Source organism: Budorcas taxicolor, chromosome 3 (genome assembly GCF_023091745.1).
Source record: "Budorcas taxicolor isolate Tak-1 chromosome 3, Takin1.1, whole genome shotgun sequence".
NCBI classification, from domain to species: domain Eukaryota; kingdom Metazoa; phylum Chordata; class Mammalia; order Artiodactyla; family Bovidae; genus Budorcas; species Budorcas taxicolor.
In genome coordinates, this window is record NC_068912.1 from 91458193 (window position 1) to 91485684 (window position 27492).

At 52.5% G+C, this 27492-nt stretch overlaps 1 protein-coding gene across 1 annotated transcript; it reads right to left on the reverse strand.

Annotated features, from left to right (window-relative positions):
- Window positions 1-16567: 16567 nt before the first annotated feature.
- Window positions 16568-26348, reverse strand: BSND (barttin CLCNK type accessory subunit beta). Its single transcript, XM_052638205.1, has 4 exons — window positions 26172-26348; window positions 20253-20353; window positions 17844-18113; window positions 16568-16979 (listed from the first exon to the last, which is right to left on the reverse strand). The coding sequence occupies exons 1-4, from the start codon at window positions 26346-26348 to the stop codon at window positions 16568-16570; spliced, it is 960 nt and encodes a 319-aa protein (XP_052494165.1).
- Between the last annotated feature and the right edge of the window lie 1144 nt (window positions 26349-27492).

Sequence of the window (27492 nt, forward strand, 5' to 3'; positions counted from 1 at the left end):
TCCACAGAGGACCTCCCCTCCTTGCCCCAGTCAGGCTTCCTCAGGGATCTCCGTGTCCACAATTTCTTTTCTCCCTCCTATCTCCAAGACCCTTACCTCCTGTTATTCTTCCTGTTCACCACGTACGATTTCTCAAGCCTTCTCCACCCCCCAGAACCTCATCCCTCCAAATGGATCCCTCTCCCCGTGACGCCCACTCAGCCTGAACAATACACAGAACCCGCTCTTGGCACCTTCTGCTTCTCCAGCCTCAGAAAACTTGGAGTCTGCCGCCACTACCGCTGTGAGTGGACATCAGGTCAATTGAGCAGTGTCAACATTTTGAACATGCGCACTTTCGGAAGAGACCTATCCTTTTTGTGTGTATGTTCATTTAAAAAAAAAATTATAAGAAATGTTTGGGGGTTTTTTTAATGTGAGTAGCTCAGAACTGTATACAGTGAAAAGTTTATTTCTCTCCCGTTTCTGACCACCCCCCACCTTCCCAGGGGCAATTCGTGTTACCCAGGGGCAATTCAGTTGTAGTAGGTCAAACAGTGTTCCCGTCAAACGAGCTGTACCTGTGCGTGTGTGCACGCTCATGTTTGACCCTTTGCGACTCTGTGGTTTGTAGCCAGCCAGGCTCCTCTGTCCATGGGATTCTCCAGGCAAGAATACTGGAGTGGGTTGCCATTCCTTTCTCCAGGGAGTCTTCCCAGCCCAGGGATCAAACCCACGTCTCTTGCATTGGCAGGTGGATTCTTAAACACTCCTGGTACCCGTGACTATGACCTTGTTTGGAAAGAAGGTCCCTGCAGCTGTGCTTAAGATAAGGATGTCCTGAGGAGATCACCTGGGTTTAGGATGGGCCCCAAATGTGATGACCGCTGTGGGAAGACAAAAGAGAGGGGGAGTTAAGACACAGGGAGACACAGAGAAGAAGGCTGTGTGGAGATAAAGGCACACATGGAAATGTGGCACAAACCAAAGGAAACCAGGAGCCACTAGAAGCTGGAAAGGACAGGAAGAGATTCTCCTGGAGAGGCTGCAGGGCCTTCATTTCAAACTCCTGGGCCCCAGAACTGTGAGAGAACACACATCTGTTGTTTCAAACCACCCAATTGTTTTCTTTGTACTTTGTACAAAATTATCTAATTTGTTACAGCAGCCCTAGGGAACTAATATACCCATTTACTGGATAACTTTTCAGGTATTATATTTTTATAAACATACTTTAAAACAGTGTAACATTTATGACTCATTGTTAACTTTTTATTTACATGGGCAAGGTGGAGAGGGGCATCTCAGTCTTTAGATATCGGGTCTCCATCATCTTACTCCGGTCTTATTCTGGGGGTTACAACTTTGTTGGTACAGCTACATCTGCTTTGCCGTTTCTCTCATGGCAGATGATCCCATTCTGTGTATGTTCCAGTCTCTGTTTTCTGTCTTTTGCTGCTACAAAGCAGCAATGCCTAGCCTCATCCATGCCTCTTTGCACACGTGTGAGTCTCCGTGTGGCATGTTGGGATGCTCTCATCTAGTCCCCTAGAAGGTCCCACGATCACATGTAGATTCACTCAGCTCTCTCCTTCCAGCTTTTCTGCCTTCTGGAATAAAACTTTGACTTTGATCGGCCACGATGTCGCATTTTCATTCACTATTACTGAATTCTTCTGCTGGATCAGCAAATATCCATCAATATGGACGGGCAAGTTTTAGTCTGTTCACACAGTGGAATATTTTGCAGGTGTTAAAAAGAATGAAAAAGATGCTTGTATATTGATATGGAAAGATGTCCAAAATTAATCATGTTTTTAAAGTCGATTATGCTCGTTTCCATAAGATGGTTACATGTGTATATATGATGCTTGCCTCTACATAAACAAAACAAAATCAATGCTATAGACCCTGAGCTAATTTGAGGGAATTCTATGTGTTCTATGTTTGGAATTGTGAAATAAACGTGGTGTCTCCCCTAATGCCACTTAGAACGCTTCACCTTTGCCCACAGTCTCCCGTCTACAAAGCATTTTCATAGTCACCATCTATTTGCCCCAATCCCATAAAGCATACTGAGCCGGGACCATTATCTGTATTTAAAAGATGAGGAATTGAATCCAGAGAGGGGAGCACTTTGTCAATGTCACACAATTACCTGTCAAAGCGAACCCAGACCCTAATTCCAGCTGCTTCCGTGACAAAGGGGACTCAGGTTCAATCTCTGGTCGAGGAACCAAGATCCCACATGCCAGACAGCATGGTTCAGTCAAAAAATAATAAATAAACAGAGTGGTCAGAGAAGACCTCAGGAAGAAAGAGACACGGGGAGGAAGGAGCTAAAGGAATGAGCCATGTTGATAGGGGGTGGGGGAAAAGCACTCCAAACAGACGGGAGCCAGGCGCACAAGACCAGCGACGGAGGGCGCAGCCAGAGTGACCGGGAGGCAGCATGGCACCTGCAGGGCTGGGGTGCAGACCCAACAGGGGCGTGTAGACCATTCTGGGAACTCTGGTTTCTGTCTTAAAAGGTGAGAAGCTAAAGGCAAATTTTGATCAGAGGAGTGAAATGCCTTGATGATTTAAAGGATTGTTTTGACTGCTAGTTAGAAAACAGATGTTAGGGGGCAGAAGACCACGAGCCACTGCTAGAGGCTTGAACCCAGGGGAGCACTGGGGCAGTGAGAGTGGCTGGACTCTGGATGTATTTTGAAGATAAACGCTGTTGCATTGCAGACAATTTAGATGTGCATTCAAGAGAAAGAAGAGTGAAGCTTCCGAGTTTTGGCCAAAGCTACTGGAAGGACAGAGTTGGCATTAGGCAGCAGGGAAGTCCAGGGGGAGAGGCCTGGCAGGGCAGCTGCAGGATTTTGGTTGCCCCTGTTTGGAGCTTTCGCAAACAACCAAGCTGCCATATCAATGGTGGGACATGTGACCTGAGCTCAGGGAGACACTGGCTGGAAGCTGTCAGCTTATCGATGATATCCAGGGCCACCGACTCTCAGGGATCTAAGGGAATGTTTCCAATTGGAGGAAGGGACCATTCAGGTCAAACACAGCCCATGAGTCAAGTAAGGTGAGACCAGAAATTTGATTTAACAGTTTAAGTGATCAGACCTGAAGATCAGATTTAGCACCAGAATGGCTTGAATAAAGAGGGTTCTAGAGAGAATGGAGAAGGCAATGGCACCCCACTCCAGCACTCTTGCCTGGAAAATCCCATGGACGAAGGAGCCTGGTGGGCTGCAGTCCATGGGGTCGCTAAGAGTCGGACACGACTGAGTGACTTCACTTTTCACTTTCATGCATTGGAGAAGGAAATGGCAACCCACTCCAGTATTCTTGCCTGGAGAATCCCAGGGATGAGGGAGCCTGGTGGGCTGCCATCTATGGGGTTGCGCAGAGTCGGACACGACTGAAGCGACTTAGCAGCAGCAGCAGAGAGAATGCACGCTTCCCAGCTGGCGGTAGTGGTAAAGAACCTGTCTTTCAATCCAGGAGATGTAAGAGACCAAGGTTTGATTCCTGGGTTGGGGAAAACGCCCTGAAGAAAGGCATGGCGACCGACTCCAGTATTCTTAACTGGAGAATCCCATGGACAGAGGAGCCTAGTGGGCTACAGTCATAGGTTTGCACAGAGTCAGATATGACTGAAGCAACATAGCATATACTCACAGAGAGAATGTGGGAAGGGAACTGAGAAAGCCAGAGAGTATAGACAGCTCCTTTAAGGAGTGAGTGTGTGGGTGATAGTCACTCAGTCGTCTCCAACTCTTTTGCGACCCCATGGACTGTAGCCCACCAGGCTCCCCTGTCCATGACATTCTCCAGGCAAGAATACTGGAGTGGGTTGCAACTTGCCTAGAAAGGGCTCAGGAAAGCGGGTTGTGGTCAGAGAGAGTATGAGGCCAAGAAAGCTTTTTTCCTTAGATGGGAACTTGTAAAGCAAGCTTATGAGCTGACGGGAATGTTACAGCAGAGAACGGAAGGAAGCTGGCAACCAGGAGGGGGAGAATTTCGGTGGGTGAGAAGGGGTATTCTCTGGTGTGGTGGAGACAGGGCAGAAGCACTTTATCCTAACAGGTGCGGAGGTGGAGAAGGGGGCAGAGGCACAAGCAGCCGGGTCTGTGTGGAGCGGGGGCTGCTGGGGGGGGTCGGGGTCTCTATTTACTGCATGTGTTTTCTCATGGAAATAGGAAGCACCTGCGGAATGAGCTGGGAGGAGGGATGGGAGAAGGCTTGGGGATGCGAGGAGAAAGGAGAACGGTGACGTCATCCAGGCAGGGTCTCTGGGGGCTGGAGGGCATGGGGCCCTAGTGCAGGCCACTTAGCACTGCTCTGCATCCCCTCCCCCAACCAATGCTTCTGTCTCCTTATCTGTAAAATGACAGTGACTGTTAATATATTGGGCAGAGAAAGAAATGACAGCCCACTCCAGTATTCTTGCCTGAGAAATCCCATGGACAAAGGAGGCTGGTGGGCTACAGACCAAGGGGTCACAAAGAGTCAGACACAACTGAGAGACTAACCCTAACGCTTTCATGCTCAGGATGGATTTTCTAGCTTCAATTCACCCTTTGAGGAACTGCCTCATCTTGTACTGCTTTGTGTAAAAATAAAGGCTATTGTTTACTAAAGGAAACAAAAATTTCTTTTAATATATTGGGCTGGGCCTAGAGAAAGAGGCATCTCCCGAAAGTTTCCATCTCCTTGCAAGCAGTGGCTATGCCCAGATGTGCCAGCAGAGGGCTCCCAGCACCCAGCGTGAGAGCCCATGGCTAACCACCCAGGCCAGGCATAGCCCAGGCATCGCTGGCAGCCTGCTCCAGCCCCTGGGATGCAGCAGACCCTGCTCTGCCCTTGGCGAGCCCACAGCAAGGCAGGTAAGAGCTCAGGCCTCTGTGATGAGAGACAGGAGGAGACAAGTTACATAAGGAAGAGAAAAGCTAGGTTCTGTGGAACCTGGCCAATGGACATTGAATCTAGGCAGGCTTCCTGGAGGAGACGACTCTGGATTTTTGCTCCATTTGTAATGGGGTGACATGTCTAGTGAGCAGTGCATGGCCTAGTTGGGGAAGTTGGGAAGGAGGCTAGCTCTTAATGATTCCCTTGAGGCCAAGGAAGGGTATGGCCCCTTCTGGAGGGTGGAGGAATCCTGGGAGGTTCTGAACAAAAGAGAGAGGTGATCAGAGTGTCAGCCCCAGTGAGGCTTTCACTTGCTCCCCAGGGAATCCCCCTCAGGAACTCCTCTAGGCTCATCTCCATCCATGAACCTCCCCACCCTTCCCCCTCTTCCTGCACGCAGGTCATGGAGGAAATGAGGCCAGTGTCGCCCATCTCCTGCACCGCCTCCCCATCACGCTCTGTCCCTGCAGGTTTGAAGCAAGGAGATGTCCAGCGGGTTGAGGGGCCCGTCCTTTCCCCTAGCTTCCTCCAGGAACTGTGCTCTGATGTTCTGTCCCCATCTTGTGCGCACCAAGGCTTGTGAGCCTCTGAGGATGCTCCGAGATCATCCACCGTGAAGACATATGAAATAATCAAAACAGAACACAGCCTCCTCTATCACCTTACATGTGCCAGCTACTGCTCCAGGCGCTGGGGGATCAGTGAACGAGATAGACACAACTCCTGCCCTCATGTTGCCCTCCATCTTGGAGAGTAAAACACAAGAAACTACTAAGTCAAGTGTGCAGTATGTGAGGGGGCGACGAGAGCCACAGAGAGGAGAGAAAAGGGAAGGGTAGAGGTGCATTTTCAAACAGGAGGTCCAAGACGGTCTGCTCCAGCGCTGCTATGACTCGCCGCACACCCACAGCCTCCCCCGGACCCCTGCCCACTGCTCTGCTCATCTCTGCAGCCCTGCTGTGCTTCTCCACGGACCCAAGGACCACCGCTTTGGAGCAGTGGGAGCCCCAGTCTGTGAGAAGTGCAGGTTCCTCAGACTGACCCCGAATCTCCAGGAACATGCCCAGGAACCTGCATGTCATGAGCTCTCCAGGAGAGTCTGAGGTAGCCCCGAAGCACGCAGCCACAGATTTACTCCTTGAAGATGCAGCACTGCTTAGCATGGTCCGGATTGCCCAGCTCCACTCTGCAGCCACCAGGCAGTTCCATGCCTCCGTGCAATGCTGTTCCCTTCTGCAACGCCCCGCCCAGAGTTCCTCAGGTGATAACTCTTACACATCCTTTAAGACTCACTCAGAGTCACCTCCTCCAGCCAGCACTCCCAGAACAGGCAGGCCTGGACAGCAGGTGGAGCAGGACCTGGGGCACCATTTTAATTCCAGCTCTGCCACTAAACTCATGGTGTGACCCTGGGTGGGTCATTGCTCCTCACCAAGCTCCAGTTGATTCATCAGTAAAATGATGACAATAATTTCAACCTTACCAGGGAGATGTGAGGCCAAAAGAGATGACAGATCTGAAAATGCTTTATAGCCTCATCACATTTTAGACACACATAGAGGGAGAAGGTGGATGGGAGGTATACATGGTTGGATGGCAGATCCCTCCCAACCCCCCCACCCCCCACTCCATACAAACACCCAACTGTATCATGGACTGGCGATTTGATTCTAAAGACCCCAAGGGCATGCACTCAATTGGCATCAAGTGTCCAGAGGTCTGCGGTGAAAGAATCCGAGGCAGCTCCAGGGCCCCAGGGCCAGGAGTGGAGACCAGGAGGAATGTGCTGCTGGCAGCTTCCCGGCCATTAACCCTCACCCCCAGGCCAAAATATCTCCATCATCTGCTGCTCAGGGTGTTAATGGGGCAGGGAAGGCAGCCATCTGAGGCAGGAGGAGGGCCAGAAGCCCTGAAGCCCAGCCAAGCAGTAACCTCCTTAATCCCTCCTGGGCCTTATATCAGCCACATGGTGCTGCTGATCCATTATGGGATGAGGAAACTGAGGCAAGGGCAGATCCTACAGGGAATAAGGGGTGGGGTCTGGCTGCCCTTCTCCAGACAGGGAAGATCAAAAGGTTCCCCGAGAGAAGTTCCCTGGCGGTCTCGTGGTTAGGATTCCGTGTTTTCGCTGCTCTGGTCCAGGTTCAGCCCCTGGTCAGGGAACTGAGATCCTGCAAGCCTCACGGTGTGGCCAAAATTTTTAAATATATATATTTTTTGGTGGCCTTGTAGTTAGGATTCCAGACTCTAAACTGTCAGGGCCCAGGTTTAATCCTTGATGGGGGAACTGAGACCCTGCAAGATGCACAGTGCAGCCAAAAAAAAAAAAAGTTCCCTGGGAAGAGGTGGGCGGCATTGGCCAGCTCCCCATCATTTCACTGGGAAAAACCGAGGCTCATGCAGATGGCTGAACATCAGAACTCAGAGGGTAAAAGAGGCAAGAGGAAAGAGGAGGCTCGGAGGAAAGAGGAGGCTGGAAGGAAAGAGAGGTAAGCAAACTGGGGTTACTGGGATGGCAAACTGCTCCAGACTGGTCTACATTCTAAAGGAGATGGTGGGGACAGAGCTGGTACCCAGGTTCCTCACCGAAGGGGATGCTGGCATGAACCATCCTGACGGCCCAGCCTCCTCCTATCCCAGGATAAAAGCCTGCTGCCCTTAAGTGTCCCTGGTGCTCTCTCTGCCCTCGCTTCTCCAGGACAGTTTCCTCTGATTCATCTCTGAAGGCACTGCTCCCGGGTGAAGATCTGATGAGCCAGCACGTGTGCATGGCTGAGGAGGCACCGTTGGGCACACAGAACAATGCTGGTGGTTGTCCGGACAACCATGTCCCCAGTGGCACAGCAATGACCCTGGGGACGTTTGCCAAGAAGAGTGTCAACAGTGCTCCTTTAGTGGGATTTCCTCTTTGTCCCAGGGTCACTTTCACAGAGATCATCTGGGTTTGTTGTGGGAAGAGATGACGGCGCTGCTCAGGTAAATGTGTTCACAGCCAATACAGGTGCTGCCTGACCATCAGTCCCATCTGCAGCCCCCATGGCCGCTCCATCTTCCTGGGGCCTCGGGCCCAGGTGGGTCCCAGAGGGGCACTTCCTCCCAGTTATCTGGTCATCGGCCCTGGAGCTGGCTGAGAACCTGCGTGGCAGGCCGATCAGCAGAGAAGGCCTGGGGGGCCAATCTCAGGGTGTTTCTCTTAGCATTTCCTTCATGGTTGCAAGACAACTGCTGCAGCTCCAACCATTGCATCTGTATTCAAGGCTAGCAAAGCTAATCACTTCTGCCTTGCTAATGAAAAAAGTAAAAGTTTTTTTCAGGGTTGACTCCAACAAATTCCTTTTTAGGTCTCATTGGCTAGGATTGTCGATAGAGAATAGGATTGCCATGACTGACTTTGGGTCAATCATAGTTTATCACTTGGCTACAGATATGTGATCCCTCCAAACAAAATCAAGGAAGGAGGGAATTAGCAATGTTTGCTGATTTCTACTTTATAATCTCTATTTTTATTAATTATATATCATGAACATCTTTCTGCATCAATAAATACAGACTCAGGGGGACAGGGATAAAGGGGGAAATTGAAAGTAAGTAGAATGGTGGTTGCTGGAGAGCAAGAAGGGAAGAATGGGAGGTTACTGTTAAATGGGTGCAGTTTCAGTCTGAGCAGATGAATAAGGAGACGGGTGGTGGAGATAGTTGCACAGCCACATGAATGCACCAAATAGCACTGAACTGTACACTTGAAAATGCTTAAGATGGTAAGTTTTATGTTATGGGTATTTTACCACACTAAAAATAAGTACAGACTTAGTCATTTGATAACTACTGAAGTCAGTACCAAGGACACAATATTAAACATAATAAAGAACTGGCCTTCATGGGGCTTAGCATCAGATGGGGAATGCAGAAAGTCATCCTCGAAATTCACAAGTACAACGATCCCACATGCTACCAAGGAGAGGCTGGGGAAAGGGGTGTGAGTCAACCTGGAGGGTTCCCATTTTAACGGCCGTGCACCATTCCCTCGCAGAGCTGTAGCATCATTATTGCAACATTTCTCCTATTGCTGGAGGTTTAGATTCTTTCCATGTTTGAGCTATAATAAACACTGCCACTGTAAACACCTCCCTAAGTACATCTTGGTGCGTCTATTTCCTTTGGATAAGTTCCCTCCTTGTGGAAGTGCAGAATCTCAGACACCCATGTGCTGAGGCTCTTAGCACGGGCTGCCACATTCCTCCCCAAACCTCTTATTGTTTCTGTTCCCACCAGGGATGTAAGAAATTGCCCTGTCCCTCCACATCTTCTGTTATTGTCTTTGTAAAATGTCGCCAGTGTTATAGGGTGAAACATGGTTTCTTGATGTTTTAAAGCGCATTCCCTTGATTCTTTCTGAGGTTGACATGTTTCCATTTGTCTCTTTTATGGGGTCACAGATCTTTCCTGTGAGTGAGCTCCTTTTCTTTTCCTGTCTGATTTGTGGTGCTCTCTCTCTGTTGAAGGATTGTGAGCTCTGTCTGTAAGATGTTGCCGCCACTCTTTGGGCACCTCTGCGTGTTACAAGGTCTTCCTCCCGTGGAGACTCTATTTGTGTGTTTGTCCTCCAGCCCCCTGGGGCTCTCCCACTTGCTTCGGGATGACATCCACAGCCCTTCCTGATCAATTCCCCACCCACCCACCAGTGTCCTCTCCAGCCGTCCTCTCCATCCTAAGCTCCATTCGCATCTACCCCTGGTCACTCCTCAGCTGACTTGGGGTGATTTAGGGCTTCCAGCCTCTGTCCAGTCTACTCTCCCTGAGTGAACCCTTAGGGTGTAGCTCAGGACAAATCTGAGATGATTTTACTGATTCTCCAGGTGGGATCAGACCCCGCTGTGCCTCCCTCTGCCCAGCACTAACAACTTTGACCTGTCACGGTTCATTCTGCAGCTACCTCAGGGGAGTGGGGGCTCTAGCGGGATAGGCGTGGGTCACACACATCTCTCTGCCCGTACTGCCTGGCACAGAGGGTGGCACCAAGCAAGTGATTAGAGTGTGCTTATGAGTGAATGAAGTAACAAATGGATGACTGAGTGAAATTGACTCCTTCCTGACTCCAGGCCGGCATAACAGGCTCTAAAGCATGCAATTGCCCACTTACCCACCACCCTAGCTAGGTCTGCTCTCTTCAGGGTTAACGTGAGGATGCGCAGGTGGCTTGGGAGTTTTCTCCATCTGCAGAATCTCCTGTGGAGCTCGTTATCTGACCTGGGCACTGCCTGAATCACTCAGACCCTCGCCCGCCCTTCCCCTGGCCTCTCTCTGAACTGAGCACTGTCTTGGACAGGGCTCTGGAGACTTGGATTAAAGGTCCAGCCTCTGCCACATGGTGTCCTGTTCTGCTGGGCTGGGCTTGTAGTCAGCAACGAGGAATCTGGGGCGTTGGCTCCACCAAGCTTCAGTCTTGACCTACCATCCACTCAGTTCTCCCTTCACGGTGGAAAAAACCTTTCACAGGTCAGGTTAGACACTGAAACCCTGCCACAGGCCACAAGCTAGCTTTCTTGCCACTGATATGTGCTCTTCCATCCTCTTTTGCACCTACTAACTAGAATATGTCCTAACGATTCCCTTCTTCATGTCTTTCCTCTGCTCAAGAACCATCAGTGGATTCCGCTTGTCCATCACATGGAATCTGAGCTCTGCAGTAGGAATTCAAGATGCCCCACAACCAAGCTCCAGCTTCATTCTCTGACCCCGTCTGCCATCACTCTAGCCAGGCTAGTCTCCTTCAGGTTCCTGGGACCATCCCTCCTCCTTCCCTCCTATGGACCTTTGCATGTACCATGCCTTCTGCCTGAGATACACCTGCCCCTTCATCCAACTTATTTAATTTCTGACTTGCCACCCCCACCTTCTGTGGGTCTTCTTCCAACCATTTCAGTCCTTGATCATCTGTTTAAAAGCAAAAGACTAAGCCCTTCTCCCCTGTGGAATTACCTGGCTTGCCTATGCGCATTTCAGACCACCCCAAACCTCTGTGGGGGTTCTGGGGCACTGGGCCTTTAAAGACTCCCAGGAGTGTCTGATGCCACCAGCCCGGCTGGGTCCATTGCCCTGCATTTGGGAAGTGCTGATGGTACGGGGCTCGGATGCCAGCTCCAAGTCTACTCTGGCTCCTGATGCCTACACACTGTGCACAGTCCCCTCTTCTCTGCAGATGATAGCTACCGTTTACTGAGGGCTCACCAGACACACTCTGAGCACTCGACATGCATGATCCCGTCTAACCTTCATATGCAATTAGGTAGATATTGTCAGAGAAGGCAATGGCACCCCACTCCAGTACTCTTGCCTGGAAAATCCCATGGACAGAGGAGCCTGGAAGGCTGCAGTCCATGGGGTCGCTGAGGGTTGGACACGACTGAGCAACTTCACTTTCACTTTCATGCATTGGAGAAGGAAATGGCAACCCACTCCAGTGTTCCTGCCTGGAGAATCCCAGGGACGGGGGAGCCTAGTGGGCTGCCGTCTCTCTGGGGTCACACAGAGTCGGACACAGCAGTCGACTGACGCGACACAGCAGCAGCAGCAGCAGCAGCAGATAGTGTTAATCTCATTTTATTGATAAATTGAGGACCAGAGAGGGTCAGCCTCGTAACCAAAGTCACACAGCTTTTGGGGGAAGCCCAGTCTCAAACCCAGAACTGGTTACGCTTAAGCCAGAGTTCCTCATCCCTGTGATATGTAGTCTGTGCAACTGGGCCACAAGCCTTCAGAGGGGCCATGTGGTTCAATTCAATTTGGGTCAATTCCATCCTGTTCCACCAGCACTATTGCCGCTTGCTTTTGCTAAGTCCTGGGATAGAAACGTGGGTAGGCAGAGGTCCCTGTCCTTGAAGGACATCCCAGTCCAGGCAAGAAGACTGGCACACTCACAACTAGGGGCACGGAGACCAGAGCAGTGCACGCCCTTTGGGAAGGACGCAGAGGACAGGGTGGGATTCTGCCCCAAGAGGGAGTGCAAGCCAGCTCAGGCTTCAAGCAACAGCCTGCAGGGACAACAGAGAAGGGGAGGAAGGGCATGAAGCAGATGGGGTGGACAGACAGGTTTCCAGCAGCTACTGAACTGGAGGAAGTGGTGGGCAAATTGGCTAAAAAGGGCTCAGCTCCAGGCCGAGGAGTCTGGCCTTATCCTGTGGGTGTAGGGACCATGAGAGGTGGGGGAGCTGGGATGTGTCTGTCCTGAGGGCCAGCACAGGTAGACACTCAGGGCAACCTTGCCGCCTGGACTGTTGCGGTGTGTCTCCTGTCCTCACCAGGGCTGGGATCACTTGGGACTAAAACTGGATGATTCCTGCCAGGAATGGAAGGCCCTGCAGCAACACCTCCTCTCCTCCACTGACTCCTGCTCTGGGAGGATGGGCATAGTATTCAGCCTCTGGGCGTCCATTTCCTCATATGTAACCTGGGGACGCACGCCAAGCTTGCAGGCTGTGAGGGTGAAATGAAGGTGAGCACAGCATAGGTGATTATGGGTCTGGTTACATGTGTGGACCCAGTGGCACTGGAAGAAGAGGGCAGGCTCTGGGGTCCATTCTCCAGTCCCCTGGGATGCCCATCTCTCAGGGCTGGTGGGAGGGTCCCATTCGGGCAGCACGCAACACGTTGCACATGCGCAGTAACTTTGTGGGCTGCCCCGTCTGCCCAGGCACAAGCAGTCCTGCTCACTTCGCCCCTGCTCCTGGGACCCTGCCACTTTCTCAGCACGCGGCTCTCCTCCCGACGCTTAGCTCCCTGTTGCCTGCCGTCAGCTCCCCTGCCCCGAGCACCTGGCACACTGGGCGTGTTCTGTACCCTTTGCAAAGAGCTTTCACATGCACGTTCTCCCTGGCAAATCCACTCACCTACTGCCCTGTTTATTAGGGGGATAGAGTTAATCCCCACTATGCAGATGAGGAGAGAGAAGGACACGGACACTATTCAGGCACCTATGATGTGTTGGAGGCGTCATACCCATTAGTTGTTCACGATGTCCTGAGAGGCTGGTAGTATCTTCCCCACTGCATAAACGCGGACGCTGAAGCTCAGAGAGGGGCAGTGAGTTATTCAAGTTCACACAACAAGGAACTGGCAGAGGCTGAGTGCAGATCCAGGTCTTTCTGACTTGAGAGTCTGGGATTTAGAGCAAACATTTGCAATGTAGGGTTGACAGATCTGTCCCTCAGGGCCGTTGCAGGGACTAAATGGGGAAATTGGTGTGAGAGTGTCTGGCATCATGCTTAAGGACCAAGAGTAGAAGAGGAATCTTGTCCACCTCCATCTAATCATATAGAACACAGGGAGAGATGTCCAGGGAGGGTCACCACATGCCCAAGGTCACAGCAGGCAATCACAGGGCCCAAGCTCACCGTCCCTGGGATCACTCTTCCCCAGTAAAGGGCAGGGGCTACCCCTCTCCAGAGAATGGAAACTTCCAAAAGTGCCTCTGAGCTGATGAGGGGTGGAAAGAGCAGGAATGCTGCCATGGTACGCCAATTTGGAGCCTGAGGCTGAGAGAGGGAAGCCCAGGGTTTGCCAAGGTCATTCCTTTCGGCTCCACCCCCACCCCCAGGGACCTGCATGAAGACCTTGCCTTCCCAGTTAATCAGCCAACGAGAGGGCCCATTCCAGAGGCCCTCACACCTGGGCCCCAATGGTCTGATGAACTTGAATAATTTCACAGACTATCAGAATCAGATAAGCACTCTGTGACTGTGATGGGTCATGACACGTCCAGACCCCTCAGTAGCCATGGCCGAGCACAGCAAACAGGAACACTGTCCAAGTTACATCAGCGACTACACAGCCTCTCCTGGCTGGAGCCTGACTTCTGCTTCTTTGTCAGCTACATCCTTAGCTTGGTCTTCCATGTACGATCTTAATCAAGACGCCCCATCATGGGATCAGCCCCACTCCCCAATGGCATCCAGTCTAGAGCAGAGACCCACCTCCATAGACCCTCCCCTCAGTCACCTCGGACTAGCCCATATCCCTTAAGTCCCTTCTCACAGCCTCTTACAGTGACACCTCACGGATCCCCTGGGGTTTCTCCCCTCACTGCAATGAGTAACAAATGTGCACGTGCTCAGCCATACCCAACTCTTGCAACCGCATGGACTGCAGCCCACCAGGCTCCTCTGTCTGTGGGATTTTCCAACCAAGAATACTGGAATTGGTTGCCATTTCCTACTCCAGGGGATCTTCCCGAACCAGAGATCAAACCCAAATCTTCTATGTCTCCTGCATTGGCAGGTGGATTCTTTACCACTGAGCCATCTGCAAAGCCCGCAATGAGTAACAAACCCAACAAGTAACCACAGGTGGAACAGTGGTAAAGAATCCGCCTGCCAGTGCAGGAGAGGCAGGAGATGCAGGTTTGATCCCTGGGTCAGGAAAATCCCCTGGAGAAGGAAATGAAGACCCACTCCAGTATTCTGGCCTGGGAAATTCCATGGAGGTCGCCAAAGAGTCGACATGACTTAGCGACTAAACAATAAACAACCACAGGTGAGCTCCTGGTGGCCCTCTCCTGCAGGGCACTGGCAGAAGGCTCCCATCAAACCCCCACCTCTCCCACCCACCCTGCAAAACGCAAACACAAGGATCCATCACCTCCCTCTTGCAGGTGAGGAAAGTGAGGTCCAAGCCCAAGGTCACAGATTAGGGTGAATGTGTAATTTATCATCCTGAGGGGATAATTTGAGGGTGAAAGGTCTAACTAGGCAGGGACAGTGGGCCAGAACGAGGGCTGCCAGGGCAGGCCAGGCATGTGGTCTCCCAATCACGCAGCAGGATGAAGGGAGATCTGGTCTGGAGTGGAAGCCCGGCCCGGCCATCTGTGTCCCTGCCTCAGTCCCCGGCCCCTCCTTGGGACAGGTTTCTCTCTGTGGGCTGGGCTGGCAGCCAGACGCTCGGCTCTCTGCTGAGGTCTGGGGTGCCCTGCAGCGTGATGTGGAGGCAGGGGCCACTCTCGAGTTTCCACCCGCACAGCTGTCCCGCCGGCCACACTGCTGCGTCTCGTGTTCACTTTCCAGAGAGTCCCCTCACTGATCCCCCTCGGTTACCCTGCCCAGAGGGGGACAGCGGAAGCAGCGTTGGGTGGGAAGAGGGTTCACATAAAAGACTTTGCAGGTGAATGAAGGTAACCATCTAGACACTGAGAACCTTTTATTCGAACCTCCCACTGGTGTTCTCTCTGATGCAGGTCGCCCCGCCCCTGCGTGAATGAGCAGAGCAGAGAAACAGCTGTTACGGCAGAGGCTTTCCTACTGGAGGCGGCGATGACCCCGAAAGGAGAGGGAGGGGGTGCCAGGGGCAGGCCCTTCCCTCGGCCATGACCCCAGTCCCGACCCAGAGGCATGGCCCAGGTGAAGGTCAGCCCTCCTAAGAGGCCCAGGGTGCCCGCTCTGATTGTGGGGGCCGGGGCTGAGGTGGTACGACCCATGCTGGGGCCCAGAGGGGCTTTGCAGAGATCAGCCTAAGAAAGCATCACTCAGTGATGCTGCCATACCTTCAGGGGCTGCTCAGACAGCCAGAGCCGTTTGTTCCTGGGCTCCGTGGCCGCAGTGGTTGTGGGTGTCACTCTGCTGGGACAGTTTTTAACTCCTCTGTTCCCACCTCAGTTTCTGCTCTGCACTCTGTGTCTAGCCTACAAGATGCCAGGCTCAGAGTATTGTGAGCCCCTTGAGGGTGAGAACTGTCATCAGTTCGTGTCTCTTTCCACCTAAAGATCCCAGCTTACCATCTGGCACACAGTAGATGCTCCATAAATGCCACCAGGACCAAATGAGTTAAGTCAGGAGTCTGAGAGTCAGTGGAATGAGGGATGGGGCATTCCCTGCAAAAGCCTTCCGGGTTCTGTTCACTCCTGTACAACCTCAGGGACCACCAGTTGAGCATAGGAGAGACCAGGCAAGTGAAGCAAAGGTACTGGTCTTGAGCAGGCAGCCACACTCCAAGATAAATGTGGAAGGGCCAGGACTAACTCGGTCCAAAAGCAGCGACATCAGGAAGAGCCTTCAGAAGAGGGAGGTCTGTGCAGAGGTTTGAAAGATGTGCCTGAATGTGCCAGGCAAACAGGGACAAAGAGCATCCTGGTGGAGAAGACAGCTTGGCAAGGGCATAAGGCACAGGGTGAGTGTGGGGTGGGCTGACCAGGAGAAAGTCGGAAGGTCAGCAGAGGTCACTTATGGGAGGTTTTGGATCCCAGAACAACAGAAGCTACAGGAAGGATGTAGGACCAGATGTCAGCTCTGAATGAAGACCCATTTCGCCATCCATCAAGTGGACCAAAAGACTCATCAGGAATGAGAAACCTGAGGGCCTTTCACAGGGGATGAGGGACCCAGGGGCAGCACCAAGGAGGGTTCCTGGTCAGAAGCTAGCTTTGAGGTGAGGCTATAAAGGCACTTGAGGGCCCTGGCTGCTGTGAATCTTCTCAACAAATCCTATTACCTTCAAAGCTCCCCAAAAATGTATTAATCGAAACAGCAATGGCCCAGTAATGTAATCATCTCCTCTCTGTGTGGGTCTCAAAGTGCTCTCGGCCCACTGAGAGTTTGCAAAATCAAACCCCATTTTGCAGTTAGTGAAATGGAAGCCCTGTGAGGTCACACGGAGATTGGTGGTGGAGCCAGATTGAAACCCCAGGAGCAGTTCCACGTCAGCCCTGGGCCTCAGGTTCAAAGCCCAGTTCCTTGTCTGGGAGGGGATCCCCGGGGCTGTCGGGAAGCCCATAGTACAGGTCCTCCTCTTCCTGTGCCGGCCCCTCTGTGCCTGTGTCTGAAACCTCTTCTTCCTCTTTTGTCCTTGGGGACCTCTGCTGGGAGCTAGGCACGGCTGCCTCCCGTCGCTGCTTCTCTGGAGGCACATCCTCCGTCGTGGGGGCATCAATCAGGGCAAAGTCATGGAAGCGGTCCCGCTGGCACCTGCAGGTCCAGGACTCTGGAGGCGGGGGCTGAGGTTCCGCTTCCTCAGGTGGAGATGGGCTGGGGCTGCTCCCCTCACTGGAGTCCACGTCCAGGTCATCTTGGAAGGAAGCCAAGGGTGCAGGACCCTGGGGACAGGTCGGGGGGCTGCAGGGGTAAAGGCAGAGAGGGTGAGGGTAGCCCTGAGTCAGACTGCCTGGGTCCGAACCCCAGCCACGAGCTGCAAGGCCTGGGGTAGGTGAGTTCACCTGTCTGGGCCTGAGTTTCCTCCCCTGTAAATTGAGAGAAATACCAGCATTTGCTCCTATGGTTCTCCCTGAGGTTTATAGCAAATAATGAGTGCAAAGCACTTTGCATGAGGCCTGGCACATAGTAGGTGCTCAAGAAATGGACCATCGTTACGTTATCCAAACCAGGTCACTCCTCTGCCTCTCCAACCACTCAGGGACTCCTCGGGGCCTACTGCCCCTCTCACACTGGGCGTCACCTTCCATTCCTTCGTCTTCCCCCCACTGGACAAGGGGCTTCCTCAGGGTGGGGCTGTCAAGGCCTGGCAGGGAGTAGGTGCCCAGGGATTCTGGTGGGTGAGTGACTACAGGCTTGAATGAGGAATATTCATGTTCCCGTTCATGAATGGCTGGGGACGGGGTGGGGGTTTGGGGAGGGGATGGAGTGACCTGCCCGAGGCCAAGAGCATGTCAGCAGTAGAGCCTGGATTTGAACTCAGGTCCTCTGGCTCCCCGCCTGGCTCCTCATGGTGAGAGTTCAAACTACTCTGAGATAGGAGTGATTATCCCCATGTGAGGAAACTGAGGCTTGGCAAGGTGAGGAGCATTTGAAGGTTACACAGAAGAGGAGCTGGGGTTTGAACCAGGCCCAGGTGACTAAGCCCAGACCCACGTGTCTCCTCAGGGTGTCCCCAGCCTCTCTCCTGCCCAGGGTCCCCATCACCCTCAGTGGCCCACACCCCCTCCTCTTTCACCCCAGAACCCCTCTGCTCTGCACACTCACCTGTGTCTGCCCTGACTTGGGTCTCTTTCTCCCTCATCCTGGTCCGAGCCCCTGTGGATGACCACAGCGGCTTCCAACCAGCCCTGAGGGTCACGAGGGCCACTTTCTCCTCCATCGCTGGCTCCTGGCTGCCGCTGTCCGGGTTCCGGGGCCAGGAGGGGGCGGGGGTCCTCACTGTAGCTCATGACCTTCATCTGGATGTGGCTGAAGTCAGGCAGGCTCTGGTCGTAGGCAGCTGCCTCCCACAGCCTGACGTAGGGGGGCTGGGGGCTGAATGGGGGTGCAGGAGACAGCAGGAGAGAGAATAGGCACATAGGCAAAGATTCGCTCTGTGTTGTCCCCTGGCCCACCTGTTCTGAGCAGCGGGTCTCCCCTAATCTCCAAGAAGCCTCTGGGAGCGATTACTATACCCAATTCATGGATGAGGAGACAGAGGCCCAGCAAGGTAAGCTGAGTGGCAGAGCTCAGATACTCAGGCCAGTGTTCCTTTCACCCCGTGTCTCCAAAGTGAACCCCAAGGCTGCAACTACCAAATGAAGGTCGGTTTGGATTAACCGGGAGTTTGCTGGGTTCCAGACTGTGGCCTGAAGGCTTTATGCTGTTTATTCTGAACAACCCCTTGAAGCCGAGTGGTCGTTCCCATTTTTCAGATGAGGACACAGCAGCAAGGGCCCAGCGACTGAGTGGTCCTTGCGGGCCGGGCTCTATGGGTTAGTTCATCGAGTCCTTGCCGGAACTCTGGGAGCTGCTGGGGGAGGCTGAGGCACAGACACTGGCTGGCTTGCCTGGGTGACGCAGACCCAGGGAAGGGGCTGGGGCTCCAAGCACCGCCTTCTCCACTGCTCTACGATCCAGGGCTGGGGAGTGACAGGGAGAAGCCCAGGCTCAGGGCGACCTGAGCCCCAGCTCTATTCCAGCAGCTCTCTCCATGTGACCAGTCCTGAGGCTGGTCCCAATACCCACCCAGGGTCTATCTGCCTCTATCCCCTGGGACACTTGGTCACCTGGGTGCCAGGGACAGAAAATACCATCACCACCTCCTTCCCCAAGCTAAACAGCAAATCCCAGAGCCCTGGCCACAGATCCTGGATCTGCAGCCTGGACTTCTGAGCACAATCATCACGGCTTCAGGGGAGGGGAGGGGGCACCAAGTCAGGTCACCCCTCCAGGGCTGCCGTGTTTGGGCAAGACAGCACTTGGCACTTCCAAGGATGAAGGCAGGTATGGTCTGGTATTGACTGTAAGGTTTGGCCTTGTGATTGCACTTCTTGAGCCTCAGTTTCCACATCTGTATAAGGGGCCCGACACCACCACCCCTTTCATAGATTTCTATGAAGACCAAAAGAGGTCATGGGCGCAAAATGCCTGAGTTGGTCTCTGGTGCTTTTGGAAGCGCTTCCTACCAATGATGGCAAAGGCTTATAGAGGGCCTGCTATGGTCCAGGCTCTGTTCTTAGTGCTTGGTTTATAAAGTCTGCCATCCATATCACAGGTTCTACATTTGTGGATTCAACTAACTGTGGTTTGAAGATATTCAGGAAAAAAATTCTAGAAAGCCCTAAATAGCAAAAGTTGAATTTGTCACACACCAGCAACTATTTACATAGCATTTACATTATATTATACAATCCTAGAGAATTCCAAGGACTGAATAGTCCATGGGGTTGCAAAGAGTCAGACAGGACTGAGAGACTTTCACTTTCACTTTCATTATATTTACAAGTATTGACATAGCATTTACATGCTATGTATTAGAAGTAATCTAGAGATGATTTAAAGTATATGGGAGAATGTCTTACATTATAAACAAATATGCTATTTTATATAAGGGACTTGAGCATCTGCAGATTTTGATGTCTGAGGGGGATCTGGAGCCAGTTCCCCACAGATGCCAAGAGACGATTATTATCTCATTTAGCCCCTCCACTGAAGCTGTATTTGAAATACACCGTATCTGTATTTCAAAGATGGGGCCAAGAGAGGCAGGTCAAGTTCCCAAAGTCACTCAGCCAAAAAGTGGCAGGGCCCCAGGGCTGTGCCTTGGCCATCATTATGCCTCTTGTTTGCTAGCGTAGTAGTCATCACCATTGTGTGGGATTTAGGGTCACACCTATCTGGCTGCCACTAATTCGCTGTAAGGCAGGACAAAAATCCCCAAGCCTCAGTTTCCTCATCTGTAAAATGGGAACAATAATGGCCACCTCATAGAATTGAGAGGCCAAAACGATCTATGATTTCTGAGAGTCTGTTCTCGGTAAGTAAGAAGGTAAAGCCAGAGCCTGCAGCAGAGGGGAGACGCTGCCCCTCTGCTCATGCCCCACCCCGTCACTCTCCTCAGCAGGGGGAGACTGGCCTGAGGGTCACTAACCCTCCCCTCCCTCCGCTCCACCCAGAGGGCTCAGCACCCACCTCTTCATCTCGGCAGCAAGCCCACTCTCCAGAAGGCCCAGTGTCTTCGCCTTGGTGGATAGGACACCTTGGAAGTCAGAGTCAGCAGGTACAAAGGTGATCTGCAGGGCAAAGGGGAGAAGGCTTCTCTGTAGCTGCCCACACATTCATACTTGCTGCTCCCCCAGAGCAGGGGCCTAACCTCTCCAGATACCCTGGGACAGAGACCTCACGAGGGAGCGTACCCTGTTTGACAGGAGGGCCCAGCACTGTTGGCTATCTGGATCTCTGGGCTCCTGCTCCCACTGGCCCTTCATTCACCCAGCAAACACTCCTGGAGCATCAGCTGTGTGCCAGGCACTCCTCTAGGCAGTACGGGGCAGCAGTGAGTGAATGAGACAGGCACCCCTTCCCTGGGGGAGGTCATATCTTGAGAAGCAGGTCATTGTCAGGTGTTTCCTGGCACCAACAGAGGCTGCGACAGAGGACGGAGAAGGGGGCGGCTGGGGTGGTGCCCAGCCCCGACCCCTGAACTCTCCAGGATCTCGAGGTCTCTGCAGGTGCCACACCACAGGTGGGAACGGGGCAGTGGAGGGGAGGCAGGTCACAAAGGAGGCAGTGGGATGGGGCAGAAGGCGCCCTGCATTTGGGGTCTGAGAGGCTGGGTGAGCAGCCTTCCTTGAGCAGGTCATCACTCCTCCCAGAGCCTGTCTGTGATCCTCTGTAAAATGGGGTTCGCCTCGAAGAGATATTTGCAGCGCTGTTCACAATGGCCTAAAGGTGGAAGCACCCTAAGTACCCATTGATGGAGGACTAGATAAACAAAATGTGGTGTATACACACAAAGGAAGATTATTCAGCCTTTAAAAGAAAAAAAATGAAGTTCTGACACGTTCTACAACATGGATGAAACTTGAGGAAATAAGCCAGTCACGAAACAAATTCCACAGGATTCCACTTTCATGAAGTATCTGCTGCTGCTGCTGCTGCTGCTAAGTTGCTTCAGTCGTGTCCGACTCTGTGCAACCCCAAAGACAGCAACCCACCAGGCTTCTCCGTCCCTGGGATTCTCCAGGCAAAATACTGGAGTGGGTTGCCATTTCCTTCTCCAATGCATGAAAGTGAAAAGTGAAAGTGAAGTCGCTCAGTCGTGTCAGACTCTTAGCGACCCCATGGACTGCAGCCCACCAGGCTCCTTCATCCATAGGATTTTCCAGGCAAGAGTACTGGAGTGGGGTGCCATCGCCTTCTCCAATGAAGTATCTAGAATAGTCAAATTCACAGAGACAGAAGGGAGAATGGTGGTTGCCACAGATAGGAGCAGGGGGGATGGGGAGTTATCGTTTATTGGGTATAGAGTTTCAGTTTTACAAGATGAAAAGCATTCTGGAAATCGGTTCCGTAACAATGTGAATGTAATCAACACTGAAAAGTCACTTTAAAATGTTTCAGATGGTAAATTTTAGGTTATGTATATTTCACAGTTTAAAAAAGCAGGATTAGTATTGCCTGTCTCCTGGCTGTGAGGATTCCATGAGATAATACATAAGGGGTCCCTCAGCACAGTGTCTGGCACATAGTAGCTGCTCTATAAATCATAGTTTGACGCTATTGAAGATGAAATTATCTGATTTGTCTGAGTCTTGTCCTCCTCAACTGAAAATTTCCTCAACAAATATTTTATAAGACCCTTGGGCTTCCCTGGTGGCTTAGAGGGTAAAGAATCTGCCTGCAATGGGGGAGACCTGGGTTCGATCCCAGGTGGGGAAGATGCCCTGGTGAGAAGGGAATGGTTACCCACTCCAGTATTCTTGCCTGGAGAATCCCATGGACAGAGGAGCCCCAGAGGAGCCTGGTGTGCTACAGTCCGTGGGGTCACAAAGAGCTGGACACAACTGAGCCACTAACACATTCACTTCACTTTACAGTGTTACACCAGGTTCATAGGCAGCAGCCTCCTTTTCCCTTCCCACAGAGTACAGTGAGTGAAAGTCACTTGTCTGCACCATCAAAGCCCAATCCTGATGGGGAGAAGGGAATGATAGCTGGAGTGGTTCTTAGAACACCTGTGAGTAGTAAGCTTCCCCCCAAATGTCTGGAAATGAGGGAGGCCCTGGGTATCTTCCACAGCCACGAAGTATGTCCTGCACTTGCCAGATGGTTCTGTATTTCCTAGAAGCTTCCCCTTCCCCCAGTCATCCTCCTCTTCATCATCATAGTCACCACCATTATCTCCACCAACATCATAATCGTATCATCACCATCAGCACCAGCACCTTCATCAACAGCAGCGTTATCACCCTAGAGCATCATTGCCATTGCCACCGTGAAAGCCTGGAGCAGAAGGAAAGTCCTGAGCATCTTACAACACAAAATCTTTTAAGAGAGGGAGACAGGCAGAGTTAAAGCTGGGAAGGGGAGATGAGACCATGAAGACAGCAAAGCATCAGGCTAAGGATTTCAGCCTTTATCCATGAGCAGAGGGAGCCCTGGAGGAGTTCTCAGCTGAAGAGTACACGACAGATCTGTGTTTGGGCAGAGTTCTGGGCAGTTCCCAGAGAGGGGGAACGGAGGGATGATGGAGGGAGGCCCATGGAGAGGTCAGTCCATCAGTCGCCAATCAGGGGTCTGGTCCTGGGCTCCAGCAGAGCAGGCAGGAGTGGGGAGTAGGGAGTGGGGAACTTGGGGGTAGAAGCAGAAGCCAGGCAAAGAGGTCCAGCTTTCCCAGCCAATCCTTCCCCTTGCCCCATCTCAGCTAACAAGCACAGCATCCTTGACTGTCCCACCGGCTAGATTTGTCCCAATTCCTCCTCCTCTCAAGCCCAAAACCCTGCTGACCACTAAATCTGAGCAAGTCTACCTCAGAAATTCAATAAGGTAAGCAAGCTGGAAGTACCAGGGCCACACCTAGCCACAGCAGGTACTGTGTGTTTGATGAACTGGAAATGTCTTCTCTGCTCCTACAGCCTTGGGTTCAAGCTCTGCCGTAATCTAGGAGATGATCATCTCTCACCTGGACCAGAGGAGTCCCCCCACCACTGGCCAGTTGCTCTTGAAACTTCCTCCTCTCAGATGTCAGCCTGATAACTCTGCTGAACTGCAAAGCTGCCCATGTCCCCATCTTGTCCCATCAACTACAATGTAAGGTCCGAATTCCTCAGCATGGCATCCAGGCCCCGCGGGCCCAAGCCCCACTCCCTCTCCACCTTCCCTTGCTCCCCACACCCTCCAGTCACCATGTCGACCCACTTGCCTTGCTTCTTTTCATGTCTTTGTTCACCCTATTCCTTCTGCCTGAAATGTCTTTCCTCATCTTTTCTGCCTGGTGAACTTCTACTTTACCTACAAACCCCAAATCATCTTCTCTGTGAAACCCATTCCCTCCCCAGCAGGCAGAAAATTGTCTCCTCCATGAGACCCCCAGTCCCCTAAAGACGGACAGCTTAATTCACACTGGTATTGGCTACCCCCTACCCCCATATTGGGCTTCCCTTCTGGCTCTGCAATGCGGGAGACCTGGGTTCAGTCCCAGGGTTGAGAAGATCCCCTGGAGAAGGGAAAGTCTACCCACGCCAGCATTTTGGCTTGGAGAATTCCATGGACTACATAGTTCACGGTGTTGCAAAGAGTGGGACATGACTGAGCAACTTTACTTACTTACTTTACTCCCATATCATAATTGTCTAATTCTATTCCCTTATATTTCTTTCAATCCAGAAAATTCCCATTTGTCAGGCTCTGAGGCAGGAGAGGATCTGGCAGGGAAGATGGGCATCAGTATTTGCTGAGAGCTCCAGTGGCCCAGGCTCCAGTGGGACGACGCAGGAGAGGGGACCCTCGTCTAGCACACCTCCCTGGTTTACGACACACTTGCCTTCTCTCCCTTAGTGTGCCGCCCTGACAGCCTGCGTCCCTGAAACACACATCCACTTCTGTGCTCGCATACCTGCACATACATACTAAGACCCGCTCAAAGCCACAACACTGATCCTGAGACGGCTGCCTTCGAATCGACTCTGGGCCAGGCATGATGCCAGGTCCCCACATACAAGACCGTATTCGTTCCTCCCACCCGGCCATGTAAGTCTCGGGGAGGAGGGGGATTCTTCTGCGAGGGTCACAGGAGTGGGGCACAGGGAGAAGAGATCTGAGCCTGGGCCTGGCGGACACTGAAAGCCGTGCTCTTTCTACCCCACCATGCAGCCTCTGCAGCACAGGAGCATGTGAATCCATCAACAGTTACTCATTAATACCCGAGAATATTCCCTGTCCCCGATCTCTCTCCCTCATCCCCACGGCCACTCTGCCCCCCTCCCCTTCCCCGCCCACAGCCAGCTCTGTGAAGGAGGCCAGGGCAAGAAGGACCCTTCCCCCACCTTCCCCCACAGCCGTTGCCTTGCCATCCCCCAAGGCCCAGGCTCCTCATTGGGAGGATGGTGATGAAGGTGGTGGTGACGTGGGCGGCTCGGCCCCAAGGCCTTCTTCTCCCGGTGACCTCTGCTCAGGGCATTGCACAGAGTTGAGTTGACTGTAAACTGCTCAGTAAATGACTACAAACCAGCCTGGACTGCCCCAGCGCTGAATAAACGCTCTGACAGCCAGAGGCTGCCCACGGAGGAAGCAGGGCTAGGAGAGCCTAACCCAGGCCCCAGCAGCCTCCTCCCTCCTTCAAACTCCAACATAGCCACCCAGGCGAGAGGTGAGGAGGGGGCTGCGGGGGGAGGGGTGGGGAGGAAGGGGGAGGTGGTGGCTGCCCGGGGACTGGAGCCCCAGATGGCAGGACCAGCAGGGTCCTTAAGATAAACCCTCTTTCCCAACCCCTCTTCCTGACTCACACATTCTACAAATGTGGGAACTGAGACTCAGAGAGGGAAGGAGCTTAACCAAAGTCTCCCAGGTAATCAGAGGCGGAGTGCAAGTTAGAATCCATGCTTCTTTCCTCGTCTCCCTGGATCTAGCTCACCAGCTGCTGCGTGACCTTGGAAAAGCCACTCAACCTCTCTGGGCGCCAAAAGATCACACTTGATATGCCCATTCCACACGTTTGTTAGGAGGATCAATAACAGTAAGGGTGACAGCCTTTCACCTAAATATTATACTCTACAGTTCACAAAACTGTTCATCTCTTCTCTGTTCTCCATAAAAACTGTGAGGCTGGGAGAAATAGGAGCCTCATTTTGCAGATAAATGAAACTGAGGCTCAGAAAGACAAAGGTCACATGGAGACTTTGGAACAGACCTAGAACTAGAAGAACTCAAGACTCTCAAACCAGTGCTCTTCCCATCACTAAGTCACTCATTAGAAGAACATTAAAACCCCCAAAGATAGAGCAGTGCCCAAGCCAGGAGGTTCCAGCTGACTCACTCAGAACTCTCAGCAGCTCTGGGACACAGGGACCATCCTCCCGAGGAAGGTTATGCTTTAGACACCACACATCTGAGCTCTGATCCAAACTCTGATACCCAGGAGCTGAAGGAACCTCACTTTCTGAGCCTCAGGCTTCTCCACTATAAAATAGAACTTCAAAGGTACCAAAAAGCTCAGGATGGATGCTGAACTTCACCAGAGATACAGGTGTGCCTGGCAGGCAGCAAGCCCTCAAGAACTCTGGTTTCAAGAACCTGGATTGTGTCTCCCCCATGATACCTAGCTCTCCTGGGTACCTAGACATGGTACCTAGTGTCTCCCGCATGGTACCTAGTTCAGGGCTCCAGATTCAGGGGACTTCTGATTAATCTTTATGCTAAGGGATGGATGGATGGATGGATGGATGGATGCTCAGGAGAGTGGAGATAAGAAAAGAAATGGTAAAGGGGAGAGGATGACAAGATGATTGAAGGATGGGGGACTGATGCCTGGAATAGAGGCACAGCCCCAGACCCTCCTGGGCCCTGGCCCCCAGCCCACCTGTTCCCACTGTTGCCACTGTTCCCACCTACCTTGGGGTAGCATTGGCACATGCTCCAGATGACGCCCCCGATCACCATGATGCCTCCCATGGCGTAGAAGGTGCCATAGACCTGGGGCCGGTCGTGGCTCATGAGGAACGTGCCAAGGGCCAGCAGAAAGAGCCCCAGCATGATGAAGCCGATGCGGAAGGCCTTCTCATCAGTCATGGCTGCCTGGCCTGTGAGCCACCTGCAGAGGGGCGCCAGGAAAGCAGCCAGCTACCTACACACGCACTCACACTTGAGGAGTGACACTCTGGGATCACTGCCGACCAAGACTTAAGCCGAGAGGGAGGCAGGCTCCCTGCAGGCCCAGCCCAGCCACCGGGCACACCCCGTGCTCCAGGCTGGAGGAGTTACGCGCAGGTGGCCGCGTGCCCCCACCTTCACTCCTCTCCCCTTCCCTCTGGGCCCTCTGGAGCGTGTGGGAATCCGAGTGAGGGAGACACGAGGGAGGGAAGGGGAGGTTCCAGGGGCTGGGCCCCAGCCCGGGCTTTGACATCACCTCATTTCCCTGTGTGGGGCTGAGCTGGGCGGACAGGCAGCCTGCACCATCCAGCCAGAGGAAGCAGGTAAATACTGCAGCCCAAAAGCATCAGAATGCCACTGGGGGTTCCCGGATCCTGCAGGCTGGCAGTTTAGAATCCTGAAGAATTTCAGACTCTTCAAGGTCATGGGCCCACCTGGCCACTAGTTATGAACGGTACCTGCTTGCAGGGCTCTATTTTAAACATGTGATTAGTATGAACTCATTTAGGGAACCCCATAAGGTAGGCACTATTATCCCTACTTTCTAAATGAAAAAATAGCTTGCTCAAGGTCACACAGCCAGAAAGGACAGGGCAGTTGGCATTTGAACCTAGTATTGTCCCCAGGTGAAACTGCCTAACTGTGGCACAAGGGTTCAAAGTGCAGGCTCTGATGGTCAAACAGACTTCCTGGCTTGGCTTCTGGCTCCTCTACTGTGGGGCAGTGTGGTCCTGTTACCGCCTGTGCCGCAGTCTTCCTCCTCTCTACAATGAGGATAATGATAGCAACTCGCAGGACTAGGTCTGTCTCCAGGCCTGGCCTCCCGGGGTGCCTCTGCCCCCTTCCCATGCTCTGCGATCCTTCCAGTCCTACTGGCCATGAGCTGGCCAGGAAAGGCTCTAGTGGGCAATGCCCCTCTAGGGTGTGATTGGTTGATAGTGAGTTCCTTGCCTCCTAACCTAGGAAGATGCCCTCATTCTAAGATTGACATTCTAATGGTAGAATTTCAGTCCTGCAGCAGGCTGATGGGAAAAATCAGATTCTCATAGAGGATTATAGGAAA